Here is a 13,475-nt window from a genome sequence, read left to right as displayed (position 1 = left end):
AGTGGGGTTTGTGGGGCATCTGGGCACCACCCCCCACATGCATGTGGGGCCCTCAGCCCTGGGCTGCAGCTGCTGGGGGCCTCGCACGTACCTGGGAGCAGCTGCCATGGGTCCGTCAGCTGAAGTGAAGGAAGTCCCGGCCCTCCTGCAGGTTCAGTGACCTCAGGTTGTCCTCAAACACGCCCCCCGTGAGGTCCTGTGGGAGGAGCGACAGGTCAGCTCTATCCAGCCTGTGCTGGGGACCCCAAGGTACTTACTCCCTATGAACTCCTGTTCCACAGCTGAGAGGAGGGAGGGACCCCAAGAGAATCTGCTGGCCACTGTATCTCACTGGTCACCAGGGAGATGGGGGGCAGGGGGTCCTCTGAGGGGCCTCCATCCACCCTGCCCTTGGCCCTCCCACTGCAGGTAGTGGCTGACCCACCCCAGGGAGTCAGGTGAGGCTCACGTGGGCAGTCCCATTCACTCATGCCTGGGTCCAGGGCAGAGCCAGCTTTCCTGGTCCTGACTTGATCCCGGGGTCTCTCTGATGTCCCCCTGCCCCACCCCCTACGCCCTCCTCAGGGGCCACAGGTGGGAGGCGGCCCGGGGGACAGAGCCTGTGACTCCACAACCAGCTGCAGGCAGAGCCCTTCCTACCCCAGGCCTGTGCCCATGGCTGTGACAAGCCGTGGCCCTGCAGGAGGCAGGCTCCGCCCACGTCTGCCCTGGGATCTTGCTGGCGCAGGACTCGGTGGTCCAAAGCCCTTCGGCCAAGCCTGCCTGGTGGCCACCCCGTGAACCCCCAGACCTCCCGTGTGGGCCACAGCGGGTTTGGGGAAATGCCTGCAGGCTCCTGTCCTTCATCCCAGCGCCACCTGCCAAGTTCCCTCCTGCCTCCATAACCAGCAGAGCGGGGCATCTCTAGCAGGACGAGGGAGGGGTGACCTGACCACCACGTTCCTCCCGTTGGGTGTCACCTCTACTGGGACCCCACATGGAGGCTCCCCCTTGTCCTTGGCCGTTTCTGCAACTTACTGCTATTACCTAAGTTTTGCTAGAAGTATTTGAATGGAAACCGTTCTACCTGGAAAACAACTGGAATCTCCACGTTCTGTTCTCTACAGGCTGCCTGGTCTCAGCCCCGCTTTTCTCCTCCCATTATCTCCAATCTTCAAAGGAAACACGTGTGGGTTCAGGGCCAGCCCGGTCACAGACCTGGGTTGATAAAGGGACCACCGGGCAGGCAGGCCCGTCCCTGACCTGGGGAGGGGACTGACTTCACAAAACTGTTCAAGTTAGATGCTTCCATGAGCAGACAGACCTCCTTAAGACAACAGAAAGGTCAGACATAAAACCAACAAGGACGCGAACCCAGGGGGTACAGGGGACTTCTACCGGTCATGAAACACAACCCCGTAGAGAAGCTGGCCAGAAACGTCAGGGAGGAAACCCACACCCCTGATGTGGGAAAGGTCTCAGCCTTGCCCGTGATTAGGCAGAAACGAACCCCACCATCTAGCTGCGGGGCCTCGGAACCACCCCTGCCTCCGGGTGTGTCCCCTGGCCTGGCCACTCCCTAGGCGGCGTCTAGCAGAGCAGATGTGGCCGCCCCACAAGCCAGTCAGGACCCTCCACGCGAAGCTCTGGTGTGGCGCCCGTGGCTGGATCCCACACCACCAACGGGAAGAGAACAGCTGGCCTCCATTGTGGTGTGGAGGCCGGACCCCAGAGAACACAGCCGACTCCACCACACAAGCCAGGACCACACCCTCCGACTGGAAGGACTAGCTGAGAAAGTACGAACCACAGAACCAGGCAGTGCTGGGGGAGTGGCTTCTCATCTGTTAAACTGTGTGGCAGGTTCTGGAACAAATGCCGCAGTTTTCTTAAAGGGCAGGTGGTTCGTATTTACGCCTTTGTTGCCTCTGTTCTGGAAAAACTATATTTACAGATGCAGCTGACAGGCCACACTTTGGCCATCTCCTAAAGGTGTGGAAAGTTCACAATAAAGTTTATCAAAGAAAAATGTGAGAGGGACTTCCCTGATGGTTCAGTGGCTAAGACTCCACACTCCCGGTGTAGGTGTCCTGGGTTCGATACCTGGTCAGGGAACTAGATCCCACATGCTGCAGCTAAGACCTGGCATGGCCTTGAAGAGTAAGTGGAAGAAATGTGAGAAAAGTTCTAAAAAGAATAATGAAGGAAGACTAGCTGCACTCGGTGGTGAACATTATAAAGCTACGGTCAGTAACGATGCGAAGCAGACAGATCAGTAGAAAAAGGCCAGCACTCCAGAAGTAGCTCGCAATACACATTCATACCTAACACACAAAGATGGCACTCGCTGACAGGCAAAGACGGGCGTCTCACCAAATGACGTGGGGACAACTGAGGATCCTCATGGAAAGAAACAGTCTCCATAACACAATAAATTCCAGTTGTATCAAAGATTTAAGGAAAATGCTGGAGTCTGAGGACTAGACTTAGATGTTTTTATAAAATTTCATAACGAGGAATGATTGTCTTAGAATGAATAAAACATCTAAAAGCCTTAAAAGGAAAAATTATTTTGACTATACCTGAATAAAAAACTTCCAAGTGGCGAAAGATACAAATTTAGTCAAATGGCACAGAAGAATCTGCAGCACTTCACAGACAGTGGTTGGTTTTTGTTGCTAAAGAAAAACAGACCAACAGAGAAACGGGCCAGTGCAAAGGATAATGTACCAAAGGGAGCAGATGATCACCAGCGTGACGAGACGCCCTCCTTACCCACGACGTGACCTCGCCGGTTGGAACCACGGCCTTACTGTTTCTCAGCAGCAGCTTGCAAAGACGGGACATCGCGTCCCACTGGAGAAGGGTTCCGGGTGGGGGTGTAAACTGGCTCAGCCTCCAGGGATGGAATGGCTGGTCTCATGGCTGATGGCGGGCATGCTCGTTGACCAGTACCTTTCAAACATTTCTCCCAAGCGTGTAGCCACTTGAGCAAAATTATGCATATATAAAGATAAGCGGCGTTATTTCTAACAGCAAAGAATAAAAATGGCCTAAAGCTATATCAGTAAGTATTGGGTTGGCCAAAAAGGTCGTTGGGGTTTTTCTGCAAGATGCTACACTCTGTACATTTTCTGTAAGCTAATAATAGATAATATCTGGATAATAAATGTATGAAACATCCGTATAATTGAGTAGGATGCAGATATTTTTAGGACGAGGGACGTGATTCCCTCAGAAGCTCCTCTAGCCAGCAGTGAAGGAGGTGTTCCTGCCGACACAAGGAACCCTGGACCTGAGCCCCTAGAAACACTTTACACCACAAGCCAGTTTCGTCAACAAACAGGTCGCAAGAGGGAGGCGGAGGTTACCTCAGGTCTGCATTCGGGCACACAAGCGTGAAAAGATAAAACACGCCTATAAGGCAGATTTCAACACTGATGGGATATCTGAAAATTTAGGGTGAGATAGTGTTGCTTGGGTAGTTTTCTTTTTAAAGCTTTTAATCTTTTTAGGAAACAATGATGAAGAAACAAGGCTAGAATCTGCCTTGATCGCAGGTTGGGGGAGTTGGGGCTCAATGCTTTGGCCCAATGTGCTGGAAAGCTCCCTTCATGGTGAAGGTGAGCACGACAGGGTTAGGTGGCGCCAGTGGGTTTATGTGGAATTAACTCCAAGATACACCATCAGGTGAAAAAGCAAAATACAGAATAAGCATGTACAGCATGCTGGCGGTTTAAAACACTCGGGGAGTGCAGGGGCAAGGCTTCGGTCCCTGGCTGAGGAGGACCCTGCACACCACGTGGTGTTTGCGTTTCTGCCTCTGGACCCTCCAAAGGCGCAGAGCAGGTGGCGGGACGGGGACGGTGCTCCCTCCCCACCCAATGTCCGCTCCCCAGGGAAGGTTTGCGTGGGTGGGGGTGTCTGCTTCATGGCTATTTTGGGTCCCTGAGAAGTAGACCCTTAAGAGAACCCATCTTTGAAAAATTAGGTATCATCTGTGTATAGTTTAAGTTTTCACGTTACAACTGCTCCTTGCAACCCCATCATCGTTCATCCAATGTCCCTGGCAACTTGGTACATCGCTTCTCTTGGCCTCTCAGGAAACTGCTTTCAAACCAGGAAACCCAAGACCAGGTGGGTGAGGGCCACAGGAGCAGGGAGTCCGTGACCCTGACTCAGCGCCCGCGCCCCGTGGAAGCCCTGCTTCTAGCGTGTCACCTCCATGATGTCACGCATTGCTGGGATGGGCGTCTTGCTACAGACCCAGCCCCTTGTTGGCTTTCACAGAATAAGCTGCCATCCCGGGGGGAGTGGGGGCAGGTGGCAAACAGCCAGCAAAGCACTGAGGCCCTTGGCCCACATCCTTGAGCTCTGATGGCTGCCAGTGACCACGAGAGTCTGGAAGCAAACCTGCTGCATGTGAGCCTCCCAGTGAGCGGGCATCCTGGCAGGCGCCACCGCTCCCACCCGAAGCTGGCACCCACCTGTGGCACCTGGACCTCTGACCCACAGAAATGTGAAGTAATAAGAAATGTGTGCTGTTTGGGCCTAAGTTTGTAGTTTCTATACAGCGTTAGTTAAATAACACAGGTTGAACCTGGCAAAGAGTCGAACAAGAAAACCTCAGGGTGACAAGTTGGCACTGGAGCCATCTGGCTACCTGGCCCCGGGACTGTCACTGCACAGCCACCAGCAAAAGCATGAAACTGGCCCCTACTGAGCCCACACACAAACATCAACTCAAAATAGGTCCAAGACCTAAATGAAGGGGCAGAAACCATAAAACTCTTAGAAGAAAGCACAGGGGTAAATCTTCATGACCCTGGATTGGGTGCTATTTTCTTAGCTGTGACACCAAACAGGAGCAGTCAAATTTAAAATACATAAAATGGGGCCATCCCTGGTGGTCTAGTGGTTGAGAAATTGCCTTCCAGGGCAGGGGATCTGAGTTCAGTTCCTAGTTGGGGAACTAAGGTCGTGGGGCAAGTAAGCCTGCCTGATGCAACTGTTGAGCCTAGGTACCACCACAAGAGATCCCACAGGCTACAAGCAAGACCCAACCCAGCCAAAAATAAATAGTATTCTTTAAAAATTGATAAAATGGACTATGTCAAAGTTAAGCACTTCTGCGCACCAAAGGACACCATTAATAGAGTGAAAAGACAGCTCACGGAGTAGGAAAAAACTTTTGCCGAAGCATCTGATCGGGGATTTGAATCTAGAACTATAGAGAACTCTCAGGACTCGATTAAAAGACAACTTGATCAGAAAATGGGCAAAGGACTTGAACAGACAGTTCTCCAGAGGAGACAAAGAAATGTCTAGCGAGCCCATGAAAAGATGCTGTTGAGTCCACTGTTGTCAGACGCAAACCACAACCACTGTAAGAGCCATGTCACCCACCAGGACAACTGTGATGAACACACGTCACGAGGTGGGAGAGGATGCGAGAAACTGGGACCTCTCCATGACGGGTGGAGTGTAAGTTGCCCCAAGACCAGCGATTCCACCGCAGGTCTGTGTCTGAGAGAACTGAATACATGTCCCACGGAAATCGGACCTGAATGTTCACGTGGCCTTGTTCAGACTGACAAAGCCTGTTATGCCCCTGAAGTTATGTCCTGGTCCACGTGTTCAGCTCACCCATGGGTCAAAGTCACCGATTGAGCAGTGGGAACCTCACCTCTATGGCCTCGCAGCTTCTGTGGGGCTGGAGCCCAGGGCTGGGCCTGGCCACGCGGGACCAGCTGGCGCTCTGAGGCCACTCCCTGCACCAGGCTCCTGGGCTCAGCCTGTCCTCACGCCCGCTCTCCCAACAGTTGAGTGACTTCACCACAGTGGTGCTTTGAGTGATGGGAAGAATAGGGATGCCCAGCCTGTGCTCCAGCCCCGCACGTGACCCCTGCCTGACCAACACACTGCAACGCCCCCCCATGTCAGCTTGAGCCCCGCGGGAGCACAGCCTCAGGGAAGCAACATCCCCCATCAGCGTGGGCTGCCCTGGCCCCTCTGGGGGACCCCTGGACCACAGTTAACTGCACTAGAAGCTGTGAGTAACGCTACGGTGCAGAAGGAGGTACAGGAGGCGGCCTGGGATCTTAAAACCAGTCACCAGCGAAGGGCTCTCCTTTCTCTGGTGCCCTCCACGGGCTTGTCCACTGCGTACACGCGGAGTGGGCCACCTTTCTGTGAAAGCGTGTGTGGGCCCATGGGCTCCCTGAGCCCAAGACTCAGCGAACGCCTGCGCTTGAGGTGGGGGTGAGAGGCGGGTCCTTCTCGCCTGCCTGCTGCTGTTGCCTAACTGTTGAATGAACACTGCCTCCCTTCTGCAAAAGCCACTGCCTCCAGGAAGGCCTCTGGCCTGGCACCCTGGTTACTGAAGTTCCAACCTCAGAGGCTGGAAGCCGCCGCCTGTGTGCACATCTGTGTACTGTCCCACGTCCCCAGGGCACAGCACGGGGCCCTGCTCACTCACCCACCACCGCCCCCCCCCACCACCGGGGACACTTTGGGGCAGCCCCACCCTACACAAGCCCACAGGACTGGCCCCACAGTCCAGGTGGGTTAAGGACACTTTACACTTGCATCGGTGACTATCTTTCTGACCACAAGGAGGAATTTCCAAAATGGGGGGACACTAGAAGTGTTCATCATGAGAAAAGCTGATAAACGTACTGTGTTGAAAGTAAGTTTTTCTGGGAAGAACCTATGAAAAGACAAGTCACAACTTGTCTTGTTGTTCAGAGAAAATGTGCTGAACACCAGTCGACCAAGGAGGAAACCAAGGAGAAGAGACGGGCAGGCCAGCTGGCTGAGGGCTCCAAAGCCAAGAGAAGGTTGCCATTGCCAGAGCCCACCAGCGGGCTTCGTGATGGAAACTCACACACCGGGAATGAGACCCCCACGAGGAGAGAGTAGTTCAAGGACCCAGCTCATAGCCTCCCTGTGGGATCCCAGTGTCCAGTCTGGAGCCAAGAAACAAGCACCTGTCCCATGAGGCCACAAATAGGGAGAAAAGGCGAGGGTGTGATGGAGACAACCGCCAGGATGCTGGTCACCCAGTGGGCGCGTGCGCAGGGCCACATGGGTGCAGCTGGGCAGCCTCGTCCCCTGCAGCTCTCGTGGGAAATGCAGCCTGCTTTATGGGGCACCGCTGCCTCCCCGACACCCCGGGCCTGGCTGGAGGTGGCCCTGTTGTTCCCGTCCCCGCCCCCATGCAGGCCACCCTCCTGCCCTCCACCCCCAGAGCAGTGGTTGCCACCTGCCATCCTAGCCCACGCCCTCCTGGTGGACACACCATACTACCTGACCCTGGGGCTGTCCTAGCCACACGTGGGAGGAGAGCTGATACTCACCAGCTTCACGCAGATGACAAAGGGTGGCCGTGCAGCTCGGAAGTGCAGGACTGGGATCCGGGGCTTGGGCCTTTCCTGAGAGGAAAGGAGGGTCATGGGCTGCCCCACGTTGCTCCCTGCTCCCCCACGTCTGCCCTGTTCACAGTTTGACACCCTCAGATGGGCACCAGGGCCATGGCCGGACCCAGGACTGGACCTGCTCCCCAACACCCTGGCCCAGCCATCGACAGCTGGCCCAGGACTCCCGAGGCAGGCAAAGGACAGACCCAGGCCTGTGAATAGCATCTTCAGTGGGGCTGGGGGCAGCAGAGGGCAGGCACGGGGCCCTCTGGGGTCCTAGAGACTCCAGGAGCCTGGGGGCTGCCTCTGCCAAGCCTGGCAGCTATCTGGGCTCGGATGGCCTTTCCCCAGGAGGAAGGTTCTGGGAAGTGTCTACTCAAAAGGCCTGGACGGCACCCAGAGGTGGACCAGGTGCGGTGGGAGTGGCTCCCAGGCGGGGGGTGGGGGGCCCGCACCTGAGAGTCCTCATAGCAGTAGAAGCCCTTTCTGATCTTGTTCTCGTCCACGTCGCAGAAGGCAGCCACCTGGGAAGGACACAGGACACAGCCTCAGGGGTATCAGGGGCAGTGCTGCCTGACGGGCAGGGTGGGGCTGGGATGGGGCTGGGGCGGAGTTGGGGGTGGTACAGGGTCAGGCCCCCACCTTGCGCTGTGAGCCCGCCGTCAGGCTGCGGTAGAGCCGGCGGCCCTGCCGGCCCGCGTTCCAGATGGTGAAAGTTGCCCAGTGGGGCAGGGCCTGCTCTTCCAGGAAGCGGACACGGTGGGCCCAGATGGTGGTCCTGCAGGGGTGAGGGGTGGGTGAGGGGTGTGAGCGAGGAGTGCGGGGCCTCTGATGCCCCAGGCCTGCCTCCCTGACCTGGAGCCCGCCCCACAAGTCCCCCTGGTCTGGGGCCCGGGTTGAGGCAGCGGGGAGCGGCAGTGCTCCAGCTATTGGCTGAGTGACTGAACCCAGGAGCGTGGACGACAAGGTCACACTCCTTGCCCCACATGGACCCTTGGACATGCCCAGCTCATGTCCACGTGCTCAGGAGATGTGGGGGACACCAGGCACAGGAGCCCAAGGGAGACTTGGCTGCCCTGGTGTCCAGCACCTGCCACTTTCAGAAAGAATGAGGCAGAATGTGCCACCAACATCACATTTTTAAAGAGGAAAAGTATACTGTTTAGAGGACATCACACGTGATCAAAGTATAAAGAAATGGGTCCTGTGGCAAATAAACTTCCCACTTGGGACACCAGGAAATGGAACCTGGGAGATGCAGGAGATTTGGGGAAATGGGTAACTTCATCTTAAAGACGATTCCCCCATGCCTTCTGGCTGTTGGAAGTATTTCATAGTGAAACTGTTAAATGATATAAATGTTGATCATTCTCAATTTAAAATGTAAAGGACAAGATTCAAGGAGCCTCTCATAGGGCTTTTGGGGAAAGACTTTGAAGGAATTCAGTTATTGACAAGCCTGAAGGTGTAATTAGTGCTCACTGCTCTGTGAGGTTTTGCTGCTCAAAGACTTTAATCCAACACAGAAACTAACATGAGATCACCTCTTTTACACTGTGGGTGGCAAAGCCTCACGCTGCAAAAAGAGAAGAGTCCCGGCATAAAAGACTTATCGCATGGAAACAGGATATGGATGTGTGTGGCACAAGCCATCTGGCCAGATACCTGCCCCCCAGATACACGGGCACAGCGTGGCGAGGCGCGGTGGGCCGCCACAGACCCGCCTCCACATCAGCTTGCTTCACAGCAGCTCAACATACGGACACATGAACCTTCAGGAGACAGTGGAAGAGATCCTAGAGGTCCAGGCATTTCTTAGCCCTGCAGAGCATCTTAGGTGCCCAAGCACTTCTCAGCTCTGCAGAAGACTTGTGTCCAGAAAAACTATCTTTGCATTTTATTCACCCAGAGTTTCCAACCCCCATTTTATGGATGGTGGGAAAGTGGTTACTTTCCTGAAGATATACTTGCCAGACAGTTGGATAATTGTTAATGAAATTCACATAGAATAAGAGCAAGGAGCTTAGCTGTACATACAAGTCAGGCGGTTATGACAAACATAGGTATCCAGGTAACCCCCACCCCTATCAAGATGTGGGGCACTTCCATCACCCCAGAAAGTTTCTGGCACCTCCTTTCCCTGAGAAGAGCAGTCTCACTTTTGTCACTGTGGACTAGCTCTGCCTGTTGCAAAAGTGGAAGCCACAGTGTGTGTGTTTTTGTATCTGGTTTCTCTTACTAATCATATATATACATACATACATATATATATTTTATATTAATCCTGGCCTGGCAGGCATCAGTTGCTTGTTCTCCTGCTGAGCAGTACTCCGTTGTAGCAGTGCTTATTGATCACCTGCTGACTGGCATCTGGGCGGCTCCCGCTCTTGGTTGCTAATAGAGAAATGTTGGGCAATTCACTCATTTCTCGTGGATAAACACCTAGACATGGAATTGCTGGGCCACAGGGCAGGTGTTAATTAATCAAATAAGGCCCAACAACTTTCGAGAGAGGATGCACCATGTTTACACTGCCAAGAACAATGAATATGTGTCTGGTGGTCCACATCCTCCCATGATTTGGAATTGCAGACATTACTTTTAACCCTTCCAGTGGGTGTGAAGAGGTTAGTTTTCATTTCTCTGATAATAATGATGAAACCTTTTTCATGGACAATTTATATTAATTGCCCATTTATATATTATTTGTGAAGTGTCATGTCCATTCAAGAATTTTACTTATTTTTATTAGATTTTTATTTTCCGGTGGTAGAGGTTCTTAATATAGTTTCTACACTTGTCCTCTGTGAGATACATAAAATATGAATATTTTCTCCCAGTCTGTGGTTTGTCTACTCATTTTCCTAATGGTGTCTTTTTAGGAGCAAAAAGTTTTTAATTTTGAAGTTCGATTTGTCAAGTTTTAAACGGCTGAAGAGTCTGGTGTCCTCTCTAATAAATGTTTGCCTATCCCAAAGTTGTGAAGATAATCCCTGATGTTTTCTTCTAGAAGCTTTATCATTTAACTGCTTCTATTTTTACATCTAAGCCATCTAGAATTAATTCTTCAATAAGGGGGTGAGTTTTTTCCCACATGCATATTCATTTGTTCAAAACATTTTTCTTTTTCCATTGAATGCCTTTGGAGACTTTGTTGAAAATCAGTTGTGAATCTATTTCTGGACTCTGCTCTGCTTCACTGATATGTATTTCTGCATTTATGCTACTAATACATTTTCCTGATTGATGTAGCTTCAGAGTGAGTCTTAAAATCAGGCACAATGGATCCTCAAATTTTGCTCTTTTCAAAATTATTTAGGCCAGTCTGGGTCCTCTGATTTTTTTGTGAATTTTAAAATCAGATTATCAGTTTCTACAAAGAAGCCAGCTGGGATTTTTACAGAGATTGCACTGAATCTACAGATCAGTTTGGGCAGAACTGATGTTAACAATACTGAGTCTTGGGATTTCCCTCATAGTTCAGTGGTTAAGAATCTGATGCAGGGACACAGGTTCGACCCTTGGTCTGGGAAGATTCCACAGGCCGCGGGGGAACCAAGCCTGTGTGCTGCTACTGGGCCTGAGCTCTCGACAGTGTAGACTGCAGCCACTGAGTCCACGCCCTTCAACCACTGAGTCCTCCGTGTCCCAGAGCCCATGCTCTGCACGGAGAAGTGACTGCAATGAGAAGCCTGTGCACGGCGACTAGAGAACAGCCTCCACCCGCCACAGCTAGATAAAGCCTGCATGCAGCAACCAAGACCCAGCACAGCCAAAAATAAGTAAAAAAACACAAACAAACAATAATGAATCTTCCAATCCATGAATGTGGTATCTCTCTCCATCTATCTATTGTATAGGTTTTAATTTCCCTCAGCATTTTTTGGAATGGATTTTAGCAGATAGAGCTATACTTTGTTACACTTAAAAATATTTTATCATTGATGTTATTGTACATTTTTTAAACTGCATTTTTTTTCAATTGTTTTATTGCAAGTCTATGAATTTGTATCCTGGAAAACTCACTATATTATTGGTTTTGATTTCCTATGAGACACAATCATGCCATCTATTGATACAAATGATGCTAGTTTTCCTTCCACCTTCTAATGCTTGTGTCTTTTCTCCTGATCTTACTGCACTGACTTCCCTTACTATGTTGAATAGAAGTAGTAGGAGGAATAATCAGGAGATCGCTTCCTCCTGATCTTAGAAGGGAATGCTTTCAGTCTTTAATTATTAAATATGAGGTTAGTTATGGGTTTGTGTAGATACTATCAGACTGAGAAAGTTTCCATTTCTAGTTTTCTGAGATTTTTTTAAAACCATGAAGGGATATTGAATTTTGTTAATTATTTTTTCTGCATCTATTGGGCTGTGTGATTTTTATCCTTTATTCTTTTACTGTAGCAAATCATACTAATTTATTTTGGAGAGCTAAACCAGAATTGTATTCATGTATTATCCTTTCATATATATTTCTGAATTTGACTTGGCAATATTTTGTGAATGATTTTTTGCACCTATTCTCATAAGGGATATTGGTCTGTAATTTTATTTTCCTGTAATATTCTTGTAGGATTTTAAACTTCAGAGTCATGCTAGTCTTAGGGAGTAAGTGTGAAGCTCCTCCCTCCCAACACCCAATAGATCTTTCTCCTCTTCTATTTCCTGAAGGAATTCATGTAAGATTAATATTCTGGAGAAGGAAATGGCAACCCACTCCAGTACTCTTGCCTGGAAAATTCCACGGACTGAGAGGCTCCTCAAAGCCTGGTAGGCTACAGTCCATGGGGTCACAAAGAGTCAGACACGACTGAGTGACTTCACTTTACATTTTTGATAGAATATATCAGGAAAGCCATCTGGCTTGGCTTTTATGAAAAATTTAAAATTACTAATCTAATTTTAATTATTATTTATACTTTAAGTATCTCTTGGATCTGTACTGATGTCCTCTCTTTAATTCTCAGTATATCGGCAATCTGTTCTCTTAAAAATCAGTCTTGTTAGAGGTTTTTCAATTGCACTGATTTCAAACCAATTCCTGGTTTTGCTCATTTTTTTCCTATTGATAGTCCATTTTCAATTGTACCTTCTTTATTCCTTTTCTTCTATTTGAGTTTACTTTGCTGTTGGTTTTGTAACTTTTAAACGTGGAGACTTAGATAATTGCTTTTTCCTTTAATAACATAAGCTTTTAAAGCCATAAAATCTTACTATAAACTGCTTTAGCTAAATCCCACAAACTTTTACATACTGTTTTGTCATTAAAATTTCCCCTAGTATCCTTGTAATTTTTTCTCTTGGTTGCTTAATTTCCAAATATTTTGGATATTCAAGATGTTTTAATGATTTCTAATTTATAAAACACCCATTTCAATCATTTGAAACATATTCAGACTTGCTTATTGGCCCAAAGTAATGTCTATCTTGTACTTTAAAAGTATGTATGTTCTGGAGTTTAGTGTTCCTTGTAGATTCCCTGTTGGCTCAGATGGTAAAGCATCTTCCTGCAATATAGGAGACCCGGGTTTGATCTCTGGGTCAGGAAGATCCCCTGGAGAAGAAAATGGCAACCCACTGCAGTATTTTTGCTTGGAAAATCCCATGGACAGAGGAGCCTGGCAGGCTATAGTCTATGGGGTCACAAAGAGTTGGACATGACTGAGCAACTTCACTTTCTTTCTATAGTGTTCCTTAAATGTCTACTTTTATGTTGGTTAATTAACAGTGTTGCTCAAATCTTCTGATCCTCACAGAATTCCCAACTTCTATCAATTACTGAGACAGGAATATTAACATTTTCAGCTCTAACTATGGGTTTGTCTACTTCTCCCTCTATTTCTACCAGTTTTTGCCTGTGTATTTTGAAACTCTGTGATTAGGGATACACACATTTAGGACTCTTATGTCCCCCTAGACCTTCACCCCATGTGTGCAAATCGCACTTACTTGAGTCAAGTTTGTGACAATAAACTCCCTGTGATGCTTCACTAAAGCTGCTGCTGCTGCTGCTGAGTCGCTTCAGTCGTGTCCGACTCTGTGCGACCCCATAGACGGCAGCCCACCAGGCTT

The 13,475-nt window shown here is 49.8% G+C and overlaps 1 protein-coding gene across 13 annotated transcripts in view; it reads right to left on the bottom strand.

Annotated features, from left to right (window-relative positions):
- The window catches only part of B3GNTL1 (UDP-GlcNAc:betaGal beta-1,3-N-acetylglucosaminyltransferase like 1), a 132,757-nt gene that overhangs the window by 27,742 nt on the left and 91,540 nt on the right, over positions 1-13,475 (bottom strand). For 8 of the 13 annotated variants that reach the window (XR_009595366.1, XR_006061260.1, XR_006061261.1 and 5 more), the window contains 4 exons: positions 8,040-8,175; positions 7,853-7,921; positions 7,338-7,412; positions 92-196 (listed from right to left, as the gene is read on the bottom strand). Coding sequence is in view for 6 of the 13 variants with exons in the window: in XM_042256206.2 (XP_042112140.1) it covers positions 116-196; positions 7,338-7,412; positions 7,853-7,921; positions 8,040-8,175 (361 nt within the window). In the remaining 7 variants the exon portion in view is untranslated. The other 5 variants (XR_006061264.2, XR_006061263.2, XR_006061262.1 and 2 more) reach the window with 4 other exon arrangements.

Source organism: Ovis aries, chromosome 11, assembly GCF_016772045.2.
Source record: "Ovis aries strain OAR_USU_Benz2616 breed Rambouillet chromosome 11, ARS-UI_Ramb_v3.0, whole genome shotgun sequence".
In the NCBI taxonomy this organism is placed as follows: Eukaryota; Metazoa; Chordata; class Mammalia; order Artiodactyla; family Bovidae; genus Ovis; species Ovis aries.
Note: the sequence above shows the minus strand (reverse complement) of the source record. Positions and strands in the feature narration are given on the sequence as shown.